This window comes from Giraffa tippelskirchi, chromosome 2 (assembly GCF_054371585.1).
Source record: "Giraffa tippelskirchi isolate mGirTip1 chromosome 2, T2T-mGirTip1v1.2.pri, whole genome shotgun sequence".
NCBI classification, from domain to species: domain Eukaryota; kingdom Metazoa; phylum Chordata; class Mammalia; order Artiodactyla; family Giraffidae; genus Giraffa; species Giraffa tippelskirchi.
The window spans coordinates 36,113,437-36,130,398 of record NC_137276.1 but is presented as its reverse complement, the minus strand read 5'-3'; the positions used below and the strand labels follow the sequence as shown (position 1 = coordinate 36,130,398).

Below are 16,962 nucleotides of genomic sequence, written 5' to 3'. Positions count from 1 at the left end.
AAGAACCAGGAAAGGAGACTGGAAAGTTAGTGACTGGTGGGATAGAAAGAGATGGTGAAGTCCTGGAGATGCCATGAAGAACCATATATTGGGAAAAGGAACATCTGTCGGATGTTGGTGGTAGGCCAAGTAAGAGTAAGGCTGAGATTAGACCACTGGATTTAGCTGTGTGTAGCTTGTTAGTGACCTTGAGGAGCTGTTTTGATGGAGTGAGTTCAAGAGAGAATTGAAGGAGAGAAAATGGAAACGGAGAAGTCTTTTGAGTAACTTTGTTGTAAAGGGAGCAAATAAATGGAGCAGTGAGAAGAAAGCATCAAGAAAAGAGGTGTTTGTTTCTTAAGTAAAAGAAACAATGACATGCTTGATGACAATAATCCAATAAAGCGTAGGGGAGAAATGCTGTAGGAGGGGAGGAGTGAATTGCTGCAGCCATGTCTTTGAGTTGGTGAGGGGATGGGATCTAGAGTGAAGGGACTGACTTCAGATAGGATAGTTGTGATGTTGGTAGGTGGAAATGTGCTGTAAAGAGTCTGTAGTTGTTCTCTTGTGGCTTCAGTTTTCTGATTAAAGAATTATCAGTAGAGAATATGAAAGCTGAAATCTTGAGGTTTTATGTATACCCATTGGCTTTAACTTTTGCTACTAGCATTACAGGGATCTTTGAAGACTCACTAAATTTTTTTTTTTATTGTGCCTTCTGAGGGAGTTACAAATTTAACCCAGCAAATTTGTGTGTTTTAAGGGTTAAACCCTACATTATGAGATTGATTAATGATACATGTAATGTGTCACACAATGCCTGCTGTCATATAGAATGTAGAGTCAGTATGCACTGCACTAGGCTTACTTTTTCTCTTTGGTTCCAAAAGATAACTTGGCATGATTTTAAATGTTACATAAGTTAGACTTTGACAATAGTAAGTTTAAATGCTGAATTTAAATCATACGTCCTTTTCACATCTCTCCTAGTGTTCTTTCTTCTTCACAATATGGTCTCTCTGTATACAGTGATTAGTGATATTACTGGCTCCAGAAATCAGGAACTATGAATTAGAGCTCCGTAGATACTTGTTCTTGTAGTGATTTTATCATCATATTGCTATGTGAATTTCTTTGTACAATGAAAAATATATTGGCTTTGTATACAGCATCTTCCTATAGATTGCAAGCCCTCAGGGTAGATACAGCTCTTAAACATGTCTGAGAAAATGTCTTAAGTACATTGTACATAGAGAGCATTCAACAAATATGATGATTACTAAGTCAAGATTTTTATGATCCCTTAGTTAAACTTAGATATTCAGTTCTTTAGGCCTTGCTCTAAATCAGTTCTGAGGCTTTTCTGCTATTCTAGGAGATTCTGGAGCTAAATTATATCAGGCTTAATGGCAGTTATTAGACTTCCTCCAAGTGTAGTTATTCCAGATAACTACCAGAGGAGGTAGTAACCAAAGTTCGCTTAGTAAACACATAATAATAGAAGTATAATTGGCACATCCAGCTGTTAAAATGCCACAAAAACTGGCATGATCATTAAAAGTTGTTTGTTACAGAATAACACTCAACTAAATTGGATATCAAAGTAAGATAGACTTGTGTAACTACAGGAAAATAGCTTTGGTTACCTTTATACACTATCAAAGAAGTAGTAAGTGAAGTCAAAAAGTGACACTCTTACCAAGTGCTATAGAATCTAACTGTGGCCAGGAACTGTTTATGGAGAGCAGGTTGAAATGCTATGTCATTCTATAGTCTTCAGTGTCATTAAGAGAAACAAGAGAACTATTTTCCTTTATAAAAAGCAGCTGTGTTTGAGGCTTTAGTCTTAGGTTTACTAGGTTTACTATTAAAGATAAAAATTTGAAGAGGCTATTTCCTAGGGTTTAGGAAGTGACACTTAGCTATTCATGCAAATGACTGAGAAATTCTAAATCTATTAAGTCTAGGTTCCCATTACATTTATGACATTTATAACTGTTATAATAAAAGTTATTTCTAAAGCATCAGTGCATTCACCTTCATAAAAATATTTTGTATCTGTGGCTACTGAACAGGTCTTTTTTTTAAAATCTGTCTTATGTTGAAACTTTGTTTTCTTTATATTATAGGTCCAGTTGTTTACGTCTTGGATCTTGCAGATAGACTGATCTCAAAAGCCTGTCCATTTGCTGCAGCAGGAATAATGGTTGGCTCCATCTATTGGACAGCTGTGACTTACGGAGCAGTGACAGTGATGCAGGTTCACTTTTATTCTATCAGATGATGTTACTTTTGATATGAAGATCTATTAAATAGATTTTGTTAGGAGTTTTAAAAATTATTATTTTGACCAAGTAATAACATTCTCATGGCTTAAAAATAAGAAAATATATTAAAAGCTCTCTAGGGGAAAGTCTCCTTACTCCTGTCCTTCTCTTGCCCAGGTTCCCCTCTCCCCAGGTAGCCATTGCCTAGCTCTATCCTTCTTCCAGACTTTATTTGTGCATATGTAAGAAAAAATATGTTCTCCCATACACACTATTCTCTTCCCCCCAAAAGGAAACATCAGAGCTGAATCCCTCTTTTTCCAAAAACAGTGAATTTTACAGATCTTTTCATAAAGTATGGAGAAATCTGCATAGCATTGTTTGTATAGAATTTCAGCAGTTCAACAACCAGTCTCTTGTTGATCAGTCACGTAGTTACTTCTAGTTTTTTGCTATTACAAAACAATGCTACAGTCATTGTTGACAGAAATTAGAGACTTAAATTTCAAGATTTATTTAGTCCCAAGTCCTTGACTCTTCTCTCTTTATACCTTTTCCTTAAAGATTTCTACCTATTTTAACCATGAGTTTTGTGTTCAGATTTATGTCTTTCATCTTAATATTTTTGTAAAATCAGTCCTATAACAGCAGCATGGCTTTTCTCCTTAAATGACTTCTTGTGACTTCACACTCAATATTATTGAAATCAAACTTGTTTTTTCCTCAGTTTGAAGCCTAAATTTATTCCCTGTTATAATTTCTCTGTATCTTTGATTCCTACAGTTATTTTCCCATCTACTCAATAAATAGCCTGAATTCTTAGGATTACCTTTATTTTTAACTCTTTCTGTTTCCTAGCCCTATATTCAGTCCAGTGACCAAGTCCAAGCAATTTCCATTTTGATATGTCTTAACATCAGTGGCTTTCTTTCCACTGTCTTTAATGCCTGACTTACTGTCATTCCCTCACCCCACCCCCATCATACTTGGATGGCTAACGGAGCCTCTTGATTGTTTTCTTTAACTTCATTCTCTTTGTCAATCCAGCCTTCTAAATGAATCTTCCTAAAATAATACCTTTCAATATCTTTCCTCAAAGCTTAATATCACCTCTTAACTTAAGTGATCAAATGATTGTTTCATAGCTAATTCAGTAAGATATAACTTGCCTTTCTTTAATATAAATTAAAGAGTATGTGAAAGAAAAAGGGATCAAGGGATTATCTGTAATATTCTAGAAACTGCACATAACCTATCTATGCCAGGTCAAGAGTGAGCAGCCCTTCTGGTTACCCCATTAATAATCATGATGAGATGGGATTTGCAATGCTTCTTTATAAAATGTTGATGACACCTCATAAATCTGGATATAGTCACTAGAATGAATCACAAATCATTTGTCACAGGATAGTGGATAAAGATTGAGAATCAGGGACTTCCCTGGTGGCCCGGTGGCTAAGCCTCCAAGCTCCCAATGCAGGGGGCCGGGGTTCGATCCCTGGTCAGGGAACTAGAGCCCACATGCTGCAACTAAGACTCCACGCAGCCAAATAAATAAATAATAAAAAAAAAAAGATTTAGAATCACTGAGCGGAAAAAGATACCATTTCTTTAACGTGATTTGTTACGCAGTGTTCTCCACAATCTTAACTTGGTTCTAATTTGAGGCCTATTGGGCTGCCTCCTCCAAACCATTCTAAGTTATTTAATTTTTGTTGTATTCAGGCCTTACTCTTCCTATTAACAGGTAGTTTTCTTGAGAAAGTAGAGACGATCTGATATCTAGGTATTCCCTGTATAGTATATATGCAGATATTAACTGTAAAAGCTTTCAGAAATAATTTTTTTTTTAATATGACCAGTTCTGCCAGGTCATAACAGGTTTGTCTGACTGATGCATGCTCTGCAATAATTTATTAAACTCCAGTAATGAGAATTAGTATATCAGTAGATTAAGGAAGTTAGGGCCATTCACTAGGACTGACAAAGACCTGGAAACTTAGGAGATTATACATTGTTTAATGTACAAATACATTATATAGATATATATGCAGATGAGGAAGCTAAGGCCCTTTGAGACAGAGTGATTTCTCTTTAAGACCTAACTGACTATAAGTGGGATGGCTCTTTTTTTTTTTTGAGGAAAAATTTTTAGGCTAGCATAGTCTTAAAAAAATTCTAGTAATTGACGAGACACTTCAACAACAGGAGCCAATTAAAGGATATAGTTTGTATCCCCTAAAAAGGGCTGTCAGCTATATTTTGGCATTTTGAAGCATATTGGTATGATTCATTCAAAAAATAACACTGAGATCTATAAAATACAGAACAAATTGAAAGCCCTGATCCGCAGCCTCAAGGAAGGCAGCCTAAAGCAAAATGTACCGAAGTGAGCAGCTGGCAAACAGTAATAAGGTTAAATAAACAAAGGGGAAGAACACAAAAGACTACATTAACAGTATTTTAATTTTGTAAAGGTGAAAGTTCATTTGAAGTTATGAAAATAATCTTGAGCTAACTCTTGAAGAGAATAATTTGGATTGGTATAAGAGGAAATGATGTGAGCAAGGAGACAAAAATGAACATGTTAATGGTGCCAGAAAAGAACTAAAATGATGATAATATATACATATACATGTGTGAGTATAAAACGTGTTACCATTCAGAAGTAACCTTCACGTGTACTGTCTCACTTGAAAAGATTTTTTTTAGCCCAGAGAGAGATCAGCTGTGATAATAGGTAGATACTGTTGTGCAATTTAAGAGTATTTGTGAGGCTTTTTATCTTTGATCAGAGTATTTGATAGCAATCATACCCCCTACTCCATCAGCAGAATTTGAGATTTTCTTTTTAACACTTGACTAGTTTTTTTTCTTTTGTTCTCTGACTGCTCTGAAGTTCAAGTAAATCAGATTAAGGAATCAGATCACTATTTTTTTCCCCATTCATTCGCATTTATTTTTTCATGAACCAGAACCAGTCCTAGATTCAATCCCTGTTCATCGTAAAGATCTTGAATAGCCCCTTCGACTTAAATTTCTGTCAAAAAGAGAACATGATAAGTTAACTCTCCCCCCCCCCAGCACCTGGCTGAACACCTTTCAAGCACTGATGCACATAATTCTTGCAATAGTCTTGTGATATACTATCAATTATTCCTGGTTTACAAATTCAGAGAGCCTATATATGTCCAGTACCACACAACAGGGAAGAAGCATTAGGACTACTGTCCCTTATCTAGGGCTCCTTAAGGGAAACTTGGTTCCAAAAGCAGCTGGAACATTTTTCCTGAAACAATGGAACCTTAATATCCACCCTAGTTCCACAATGACTTCTTGTGACTTCACACTATTATTGAAATCAAACTTGTCTTTTCCTCAGTTTGAAGCCTAAATGTATTCCCTGTTATAATTTCCTGTATCTTTGATTCCTACAGTTATTTTCCCACCTACTCAATAAATAGCCTACATTCTTAGGATTACCTTTATTTTTAACTCTTTCTGTTTCATAGCCTATATTCAGTCCAGTGACCAAGTCCAAGCAATTTCCATTTTGATATGTCTTAACATCAGTGGCTTTCTTGCCACTGTCTTTAATGCCTGACTTACTGTCATTCCCCCACCCCACCACCATCATACTTGGATGGCTCACGGAGCCTCTTGATTGTTTTAACTTCATTCTCTTTGTCAATCCAACCAATCTGCCTCTAGTGTAGAACCCCCACAAGATTGACTGTTCTTAATTATGTTACATTTAATTATCCGTAATGCTAAGAAAACCTTTTAGTTCATCACTGTTCCATCCTACTGTTTAAAAGTAGGGTTCTATAGGAGGTGCTTTAAAGGATCAGACCTTAATTAAAACTCCTAGCTTTTCAGCTTTGATGAACTGCCGGCCTAGCTGACTATGGAGACTAGCCTACAGTTTCTCTAAACCTGCAATTCCATAGGCCTTGATTTTATATATGGATAAGAAATTCTCAGCAAAGGCATTCTATCATTCCTGAATCTAACCTCAAAATTTAAGTCTTGAAAATAATCTCTTTTTCCATCTTAGGGCATAAAACCAGAATGTACATGATTCTACACAAGGTTTGCTGGTTTCGTTTTGACCAAAGTTAAATCAGCCCCATTGCTTAATTCAACTTTCATTTATTACCCTTGACTCTGACCTGTGGTAGCAGGTAGTATGACACTGCAGATGTTATACTATCCTAGTTCCTTAATGTTTATATTTGTACACTTATTTGATTTGATTGTCTGTCACCTCCAAAAGATGTCTATTTAGTTCACCTTTTATTTCCCAGCACCAAGTTCTGTGTCTGGCACATAATCAATATTCGGTTGAATGAATGCATGCGAGTATGCATGTAATGGTCAGCCTCAACTTTATGCACAAAGCATGTCTCTTGGGCACACGTGGGAAAATGGACTTTTGCTTACTATTTGCCCTATTTCCTTTTTTATTTCTCCATCCTTAGACACCTGTTTAGAAGATTTTTACTGATACCCATGAGTAATAAATTTTCCTTTACTATATATAGTCCATACCTGAATACACACTCTGCTTTATATTTTTAAAACCTAAATTCTAAAAAGAAAACATAACCCAACAAAGGAATTTTTCAGTTTTCTGAATTTATTTGCTAACACTCCAGAAGTATTTAAATCACATTTAGTTATAAAGTGATCATAATGTTGAAAATAATAAAACAATATAAAAAATGGTGTCATGGAGCAGGCATTATAGGTAAGGATAGTCTGGGCTAATCCACTTTTGCCCTCAATGTGTGGGATATGTGTTATGAAATATTGTGAACCAGACTAATTCACTTTAAGGCAGCTCTATTTGGAGACACAGAAGAATATTAGATACTGACACCATGGGTTTTGACCATGTGGAAGAGGCTGGTCCCTACTCTTCAATGTTACATCTTGGTTAGATAAATCAGTCATGTACAAAATTCTGGGCTGTATCTGTAGCTGAAGCTTTAATAATGCCCACTTTGGTCTGTTCCACATAGTTTCATAAACTATTTCTACCTGAATCAAGTCTGTTGCCTGGAATTTCAGTTTGCCCTGATCATTGTCAGCTTCTTTTTTTCACATCTTGAAGTCCACCTTAAAAAAAATAATCTGCTATAATAGCTGACATAAAGGACATCTCATTTAAAAAAAAAAGATCCCATTTACTTTTTCATGAGTTTGTTTTCCCAAGTAAATGTTGTCTGTAGGGCTTTTAGTCTTCCCTACCTTCTTTCTTCCCTTCTCTCCTTGTGTTTCCTTCCTTTTCCCTCATCCTTCTCAGAGATACAGACAGATAAAGATATAGATTGTCTGTATCAACAGTTCTTTCTTCACGGTTTAATCCTCACATGTATACAGAAAAACTATATAGAATCCTTCATAATACTGTCCTCATATCAACCTATGATATCCGAATGGCCTCAAACCCTGAAATTCTGAAATAGTCTCCCCTGTAATAACTGCCAAGAATAATCCCTCAGAGAAATATATTTAATTTGTGAGCAGTTGGGACTTTTGGCTAAAGGAAGGTCATTTGAGACCTGTGAAAGAGAATCCAGGGACATATTCTAGTTAAAAGTAAGACACTCACCAACAGAATGGCCATGTTGAGAGACATGTAAAGCTAAGATTGATGAGCAAGTAAAAAGAATTCTGCCAGGAGGGCAAGTGCAGAGATTCACAGATGAGAATTAATCATGTCCTTCTTGCCTTCTCAGATCTTAAAACAATTGAGAAATAACCCCAAGACCCAGATGAGAGGAAAAGGATTGTTTTAGCTTTACAACCCGATAGAAAGGCACCCTTGGGTTCCTGGATTAGACAAAGTGACTGGAACCTATAGCCAAAACTGGACCTCCTATTGCATTCCCTCAAATCTAAGACCTTGGAGTTGCATTTTTGAGTTTTGTCTGTAGAGCCGGCATTTAGCCAGCCAGAGAAATTACACTCGATCCCACTGAGCAGGGAGAAAGCCAAAGAGAAATGAGGTTTCAGGCCATCTCCTGAAGACTGGTCCCACCCCTTGGCTGGCTGTGCTTACCTCCTGGTAGGAAGAGCAGGAAAACAGATGCTCTTGGGAAGATACATGAGAACCTAAAATTATAACCCAGGCTAACCAAATTAAATAAGAGGAACATAAGCAAGAAACAGAAATCCCCTTCCCTCCATTGCAATGTAGTCAATGTGGGTTTTAAAGCTTTTATTCCAATTTAATATGAAACAGCTTTGGCTTATTTTTTAAACTTTTTGTTTCTAAATTTAGTAGTTTTCTCTAAAATGAATTGCACTCAAGCATGCAACCCTTCATTAGACAAGGCAATGATTGGAGCAAATGCTGTCTCTTTCACAGGTTGTAGGCCATAAAGAAGGTCTGGATGTTATGGAGAGAGCTGATCCTTTATTCCTTTTAATTGGACTTCCTACTATTCCTGTCATGCTGATATTAGGCAAAATGATTCGCTGGGAGGACTATGTGCTTAGACTCTGGCGCAAATACTCAAATAAACTACAAATTTTGAACAGTATATTCCCAGGTAAGGCCCTAAATTATGGTGGTAATGAACATACCAAATTAATCTTGTGGACGAATCCTACCATGCAAAGATATTTTAGCTTCTGGTTTATTAGCACTAATACCCTCCATCTTTTTCTCTAGGGATTGGTTGTCCTGTTCCTCGAATTCCAGCTGAGGCTAATCCTTTAGCAGATCATGTCTCTGCCACCCGAATTTTGTGTGGAGCCCTTGTTTTTCCTACTATTGCGACAATAGTTGGTAAACTAATGTTCAGTAGTGTTAACTCTAATTTACAAAGGACAATCTTGGTAAGATGGCTTTAATACTACTTTTTTCAAGTGACTATACAAAGAGAATGAACTATATATTTGTTTTAAAAAAAAATGGGACTAGATTAGTATTTATACTATTGCTCCTGTGCCTTAAGCCTCTGTTTGATCCCCACTGTCATCCAACAGCAACAAAAAGAGGAGGATCCACTATAGTAGCTCTGGTCTTCTGGAACTATGCTATGGGTGATTGCTGTCCTCGATTAGGCACGAATCATCACTCCCAAAAGATACTGGTGCAGAGCTTCTGCTTTAGGGTCAGAGAGCCCAGTTCAAATCCTATCAGAGACATTGCCTTGCTGAGAAACCTAAATAAAATTGCTTGACTTCTCTGTGCTTATAGAATGGAAATAGTCATGGTAGCCACCTCAGAGTTATTATGAGGATTAAATGAGATCATTCATTTGAAATGTTAGCATAGAGTAATAAATAAGCCTTTATGTTGTTTGATGTCATTATTATTATTCCCACTTCTCCTCTCTGAAGGTAGCCTACATATAATGCCTGAGCATTAGAACTAAGTAGAAGGAAGATTACTCAGAGATGATAGAGGCATCTCTGACCTGTTGGGCTTCCTGGTGGTTCAGATGGTAAAGAATCTGCCTTTAAAAATCTCTGCAATGCAGGAGACCTGGGTTCGATCCCTGGATCAGGAAGATCTCCTAGAGAAGAAAATGGCAATCCACTCCAGTATTCTGTCTGGAGAATTCCATGGACAGAGGTCCACAGGGTCGCAAAGAGGCGAACATATCTGAGCAACTGACACTTTTTTCACTGCCATATTACCTGCAGTGTCTGTCTCCCTATCTCACGCTCTGATTTAAAAAAAAAAAAAAAAAAGAGTACTGTTTCATTTGCAGCCGTCTGAATTAGCAACAATGACAATGTCTTGTGATATAAGTAAAATGATTTTTATTTTCTATAAATCTGCATTATAGAAAGCTAATTTTTTTTTTTATTTTAGGGTGGAATTGCTTTTGTTGCCATTAAAGGAGCATTCAAGGTTTACTTCAAACAGCAGCAATATTTACGTCAGGCACACCGCAAAATTCTAAATTATCCAGAGCAAGAAGAAGCATAAAACTGACTTCTCGTTGTTCTGCAGTCCTCTCATTCTTATGAATCTGTTGTGTTGTTCTGATTCCATCATTGATGCACAGTAGTGGAGACTTGTAATAAGCTGCTGCTCTCATATTTTTAAGAAATATAATAAAGCACTTAGGGCAGGGGAAACCCTCTCAGTAATCACGGAACCTAAGGATGTGATTTGTTTTCATTGTTTTGTATGTATTTCTTTCATGGCAGTCATCTGAACCATTATCTTAGCATGGTGAACCTGAGTTTTGTTCATATTTTCCTCAAGACAGAAATGTAAAGATCAAACTGTGCAAATATTTAAAAATACACATGCTGTTTTATTCAAATGCCTCTTTTGTACATGTTCATGTTCAGTGTTTTCTTAGAATTAGCAACTCAATGAAGGTACTGTGAGGATTTTTCTCACTGGCATAATTTGATTACAAGCTAAACAGAAGTATATGTTAATATGAGGAAATGTAAATTAGTTATAAATAATTAACAAACCAAAAATGTATGTAAACATTCAAATGATTATCTGAACAAATGCAATTTTGTTGTGTTTTTCTTAACCCATGTGACGTCCTCCAAAATGTGTAGGGTAAAAATTCACAGGGCTTCCAGATCACTTTTTCACTATTAAATTTTATTTATATAATGTTGACATCTCATAATTCATGATGTAATTTTGACTCATGCAGTCTTAATTACTGTGTGTGTGCGTGCGTGTGTGTGTGTGTGTGTGTGTGAGAGAGAGAGAGAGAGAGAGACAGACCAGACAGACAGACAAACTGACACAGAGACACAGACATCAGGTCCTCCCATCACTAGAGAAAGTTTTTTAAATTCATATTTCTAGAAAATAGAACTGACAGTTTATAGTAGTTTGAGCACAGAGAACGATTTGCAGAAAATCACTAGTTATTTTACTCTCCTCTCTCATCGATTCAGTTATTCAGGTATTTGTTGATCACCTCCTGCTTGCCCAGGCACTATCCAAAGTGCTGTGTGGGATACAGTGGTGAACACAACAGACTTGGTTCCTGCTTTTATGTAGTTTACAGTCTAATTTCAACAGACAGAAAACCAGCAGTGAGTAAACCAAGGTGAGGCCTTGAGCTCTTTGTTTTTATACCAGTCAGTGAGGAATAATTATGAAAACGAGAAGTCTTGAGCAAATATTAAGGTCGTTGTTTTTGTGAGATTATTATGAGGAAAAAAAATACTAATGTTTTTAAATTTAAATTGCTTGTCATATTGAAGAGGCTAGCACCTTAATAATCACTGTATAACTAGTTTTATATTCATTTTTCAAAAGCAGTTATTTATTTTAAGCTGTTCAGTAGTGGCCCTTTTAATGTTCAGCGATCTGAATGGTCTTGGAGTTATTTTGAGGAATTAATATTAAATTTTCTAAAGATAGTTCCAAAAACTCTATTTATTTTCTAGTTCACAGTATCTAATGCATGACAATATGAATGTTCCCCCTTACTGATTAAGTGGCCACTTTTCTTTAGGATTGTAGCAAATATAGATTGAGCTTTGTTAGATTTCATTGATGTATGCTAATTTAGTAATTTAAGACTGGTAACTTTCTATAGTATGAATGTCTTAATTTTGAGTAATAACATGAAATTTATGTGAATGACTATTGAACATTCAAAATTGTATTTACTTAGGAAGGGAATATTTGACTGACAGCCTTATTAAGAACCTTGCTATAGTTCTGAAGGGGAAATATAAAAATCTATGATTATATATAAAAATAGCAGATTATATAGCTATAATTATAAAATATATTGGCTTTAATTTTCAATATGAAAAGACTGGATATTTCCTGCATAATTTTGTTATATAGAACAGCTTCTAGCAGCCTTTACTAAAGTTATACAAGCACATAGTTCTCCATTTAATACTTTATGCCCAAAATGGGGGAGTAACTGCTTGGGTTTGTTTGGCATCAGAGCTTGTGAGGCCAGAGGAGCAACTCTAATCCTTTGGGGGCAGGGAGAAGGAGTTTCTAGGGCTCTGGGGGGAATTGCAAGTGCTTGGGGACTGGAGGAGCCTCAGCGCCAGGATGGAACATTTGGAAATCTAAAGAGCCTTAGGTCAAGAAGTACCATGTACCAGCCTCTTCAGAAAGTGGCCCACACCACCCTGAAGCAACAAGATCGTAGGCTAACTAAAGTTGGGTGGACCTGGGTTGAAATCCTAATTCTGCTTTTAATAATTATATGACTTTGACCAAGCAACTTAACCTCTTAGCCACGGCTTTCTTCATCTGTGAAATATGAGTAATACTTTATTTCAGAAGACTGTTTCTAGGATTAACTGAGAAATTAAGGAACAGAGGCACTTTAACTAAGCTCAGAATCACCTGTACAGAGTAGTAGTGTCTCAATTGCTGAACTGTAGGAAGAGGGAATGACGTAGTAAGAGAAACACCAGGGGACAGATTAAAGGAATGCTCTAGACTTTGCGGATGGGTGGGTATATCTGTGTTTTCCAATTTATTTTCACATTGCTTTACTGTGTTATTTCTATAAATGTTAATGTTTTAAACCTCTTTTATAAAATTCAGTGACAACTAGTAGAATTCTCTTGTTTGCAGAAATTAACTTATCTCAAAAGTGGCAGAAAATATTGTTCATCATTACATGATTATCAAATGACTGTGAAGAATACAAAATTAAACTGAGTGACTTAATTAGTCACTGCCTTGCTAACTGTGCTGTAATTTTTTTAAATGTCTTGTTTTTAACATAGACTATCTCAACACTGGCTGGATTAGGTTAAATAAAGAATTTTTATGTTCTCTAGGTGTACTTTGTTTGTTGAACAACTTCCAAAACATAATTTGTTTATTCCATACCTACACAATTCTTTTTAAATCATAGTAATTGAGATACTAGTGAGATTTTCTTTTAATACAAGTAATCTGTATTTTTTGAGAACTATAAAGAAATTTATCTTAATTTTATAAGCAAGCCAGCCTAAAATCCAAGCGTGCTCTAATTTTTAAAATGAAACCCCCCTCACCCACCCTCAGAGCCACTTGGACTATGATTAGATGAGATCTGTGGGTGGTCTTATGCCATGAAGATTAGAATCTTCTAGAATGAGTACATCAAATACTCCCCTCCATAGGAATTGTGTCTAAATCATTTCACTGCCACCATCTGAGAGACAGACTAGCCAAGAAACTTCAGAGTCAGTCCTGGATGCATATTCCAGTTGATGTCTAATTAATTGTAGGACACTGAAAGATGAACTCCCCAGGTCTGTAAGTGCCCAATATGCTACTGGAGATCAGTGGAGAAATAACTCCAGAAAGAATGATGGGATGGAGCCAAAGCAAAAACGATACCCAGCTGTGGATGTGACTGGTGATAGACGCAAAGTCTGATGCTGTAAAGAGCAATATTACATAGGAACCTGGAATGTTAGGTCCATGAACCAAGGCAAATTGGAAGTGGTCAAACGAGATGGCAAGAGTGAACGTCGACATTCTAGGAATCAGCGAACTAAGATGGACTGGAATGGGTGAAATTAACTCAGATGACCATTATATCTACTACTGTGGGCAAGAATCCCTTAGAAGAAATGGAGTAGCTATCATGGTGAACAAAAGAGTCTGAAAGGCAGTACTTGGATGCAATCTCAAAAATGATAGAATGATCTCTGTTCGTTTCCAAGGCAAACCATTCAATATCACAGTAATCCAAGTCTATGCCCCGACCAGTAATGCCGAAGAAGCTGAAGTTGAACGGTTCTATGAAGACCTACAAGACCTTCTAGAACTTAACACCCAAAAAAGATGTCCTTTTCATTATAGGGGACTGGAATGCAAAAGTAGGAAGTCAAGAAACACCTGGCTTAACAGGCAAATTTGGCCTTGGAGTACAGAATGAAGCAGGGCAAAGGCTAATAGAGTTTTGCCAAGAGAACACACTGGTAATAGCAAACACCCTCTTCCAACAACACAAGAGAAGACTCTACACGTGGACATCACCAGATGATCAACACCGAAATCAGATTGGTTATATTCTTTGCAGCCAAAGATGGAGAAGCTCTATACAGTCAGCAAAAACAAGACCGGGAGCAGACTGTGGTGGAGATCATGAACTGCTTATTGCCAAATTCAGACGTAAATTGAAGAAAGTAGGGAAAACCACTAGTCCATTCAGGTATGACCTAGATCAAATCCCTTATGAGTATACAATAGAAGTGACAAATAGATTTAAGGGACTAGATCTGATAGAGTGCCTGATGAACTATGGACAGAGGTTTGTGACATTGTACAGGAGACAGGGATCAAGACCATCCCCATGGAAAAGAAATGCAAAAAAGCAAAATGGCTGTCTGAGGAGGCCTTATAGATAGCTGGGAAGAGAAGCGAAAAGCAAAGGAGAAAATGAAAGATATTCCCAGCTGAATGCAGAGTTCCAAAGAATAGCAAAGAGAGATAAGAAAGCCTTCCTCAGCGATCAGTGCAAAGAAATAGAGGAAAACAACAGATTGGGAAAGACTAGAGATCTCTTCAACAAAATTAGAGATACCAAAGGAACATTTCATGCAGATAGGCTTGATAAAGGACAGAAATGGTATGGACCTAACAGAAGCAGAAGATATTAAGAACAGGTGGCAAGAATACACAGAAGAACTGTACAAAAAAGATCTTCATGACCCAGATAATCACGATGGTGTGATCACTCACCTAGAGCAAGATATCCTGGAATGTGAAGTCAAGTGGGCCTTAGAAAGCATAGCTACGAACAAAGCTAGTGGAGGTGATGGAATTTCAGTTGAGCTATTTCAAATCCTGAAAGATGATGCTGTGAAAGTGCTGCACTCGATATGCCAGCAAATCTGGAAAACTCAGCAGTGACCACAGGACTAGAAAAGGTCAGTTTTCGTTCCAATCCCAAAGAAAGGCAATGCCAAAGAATGTTCAAACTACCTCACAATTACACTCATCTCACATGCTAGTAAAGTAATGCTCAAAATTCTCCAAGCCAGGCTTCGGCAATACATGAACCGTGACCTTCCAGATGTTCAAGCTGGTTTTAGAAAAGGCAGAGGAACCAGAGATCAAATTGCCAACATCTGCTGGATCATCAAAAAAGCAAGAGAGTTCCAGGAAAACATCTATTTCTGCTTTATTGACTATGCCAAAGCCTTTGACTGTGTGGATCACAATAAACTGTGGAAAATTCTGAAAGAGATGGGAATACCAGACCATCTGACCTGTCTCTTGAGAAATCTGTATGCAGGTCAGGAGGCAACAGTTACAACTGGACATGGAACAACAGACTGGTTCCAAATAGGAAAAGGAATACCTCAAGGCTGTATATTGTCACCTTGCTTATTTAACTTATATGCAGAGTACATCATGAGAAACACTGGGCTGGAAGAAACACAAGCTGGAATCAAGAGTGCTGGGAGAAATATCAATAACATCAGATATGCAGATGCTAAGTCACTTCAGTCATGCCCGACTCTGTGTGACCCCATAGACAGCAGCCCACCAGGCTCCCCCATCCCTGGGATTCTCCAGGCAAGAACACTGGAGTGGGTTGCCATTTCCTTCCCCACTGCATGAAAGTGAAAAGTGAAAGTGAAGTCGCTCAGTCGTGTCCGACTCTTCGCGACCCCTTGGACTACAGCCTACCAGGCTCCTCCATCCATGGGTGTTTCCAGGCAAGAGTACTGGAGTGGGGTGCCATTGCCTTCTCCAATATGCAGATGACACCACCCTTATGGCAGAAAGTGAAGAAGAACTAAAGAGCCTCTTGATGAAAGTGAAAGAGGAGAGTGAAAAAGTTGGCTTAAAGCTCAACATTCAGAAAACTAAGATCATGGCATCTGGTCCCATCACTTCATGGGAAATAGATGGGGAAACAGTGGAAACAGTGTCAGACTTTATTTTTTTGGGCTCCAAAATCACTGCTGATGGTGATTACAGCCATGAAATTAAAAGACGCTTACTCCTTGGAAGGACGGTTATGGCCAACCTAGATAGCATATTTAAAAGCAGAGACATTGCCAACAAAAGTCCGTCTAGTCAAGGCTATGGTTTTTCCAGTGGTCATGTATGGTTGTGAGAGTTGGATGGTGAAGAAAGCTGAGCGCCGAAGAATTGATGCTTTTGAACTGTGGTGTTGGAGAAGACTCTTGAGCATCCCTTGGACTGCAAGGAGATCCAGTCAATCCATCCTAAAGGAGATCAATCCTGGGTGTTCATCGGAAGGACTGATGTTGAAGCTGAAACTCCAATACTTTGGCCACCTGATGCGAAGAACTGACTCATTGGAAAAAACCCTAATGCGGGTAGGATTGGGGGCAGAAGGAGAAGGGGACGACAGAGGATGAGATGGTTGGGTGGCATCACCAACTCAATGGACATGGGTTTGGGTAGACTCCAGGAGTTGGTGATGGACAGAGAGGCCTGGTGTGCTGCAATTCATGGGGTCGCAAAGAGTCGGACACAACTGAGCAACTGAACTGAACTGAAATTACCTTTCTATGACCCTCAACTTCCTCCTCAATAAGGTGAAGATTATAAAACCTATCTCCTGGGTTACTGTGAGAATTAAGTGAGAACACTTTTATACACAGAGAAACTAAATCTGTGCCAATTTGTTGTTCAGTCACTCAGTAGTGTCTGACCCTGCGACCCCATGGACCGCAGCAAGCCAGGCTTCCCTGTCCTTCACTGTCTCCTGGAGTTTGCTCAAACTCATATTCATTGAGTCAATGATGCCATCCA

General features: G+C 37.7%; 1 protein-coding gene across 1 annotated transcript in view; it reads left to right on the top strand.

Annotated features, from left to right (window-relative positions):
* Positions 1-13,008, top strand: part of MARCHF5 (membrane associated ring-CH-type finger 5) — a 62,469-nt gene extending 49,461 nt beyond the window's left edge. Inside the window, exons 3-6 of the mRNA XM_081554902.1 lie at positions 2,109-2,239; positions 8,623-8,806; positions 8,929-9,095; positions 10,081-13,008. Coding sequence (XP_081411028.1) covers positions 2,109-2,239; positions 8,623-8,806; positions 8,929-9,095; positions 10,081-10,197 — 599 coding nt within the window. The 3' untranslated portion in view covers positions 10,198-13,008. The remainder of the gene's footprint in view (positions 1-2,108; positions 2,240-8,622; positions 8,807-8,928; positions 9,096-10,080) is intronic.
* Positions 13,009-16,962: the final 3,954 nt, after the last annotated feature.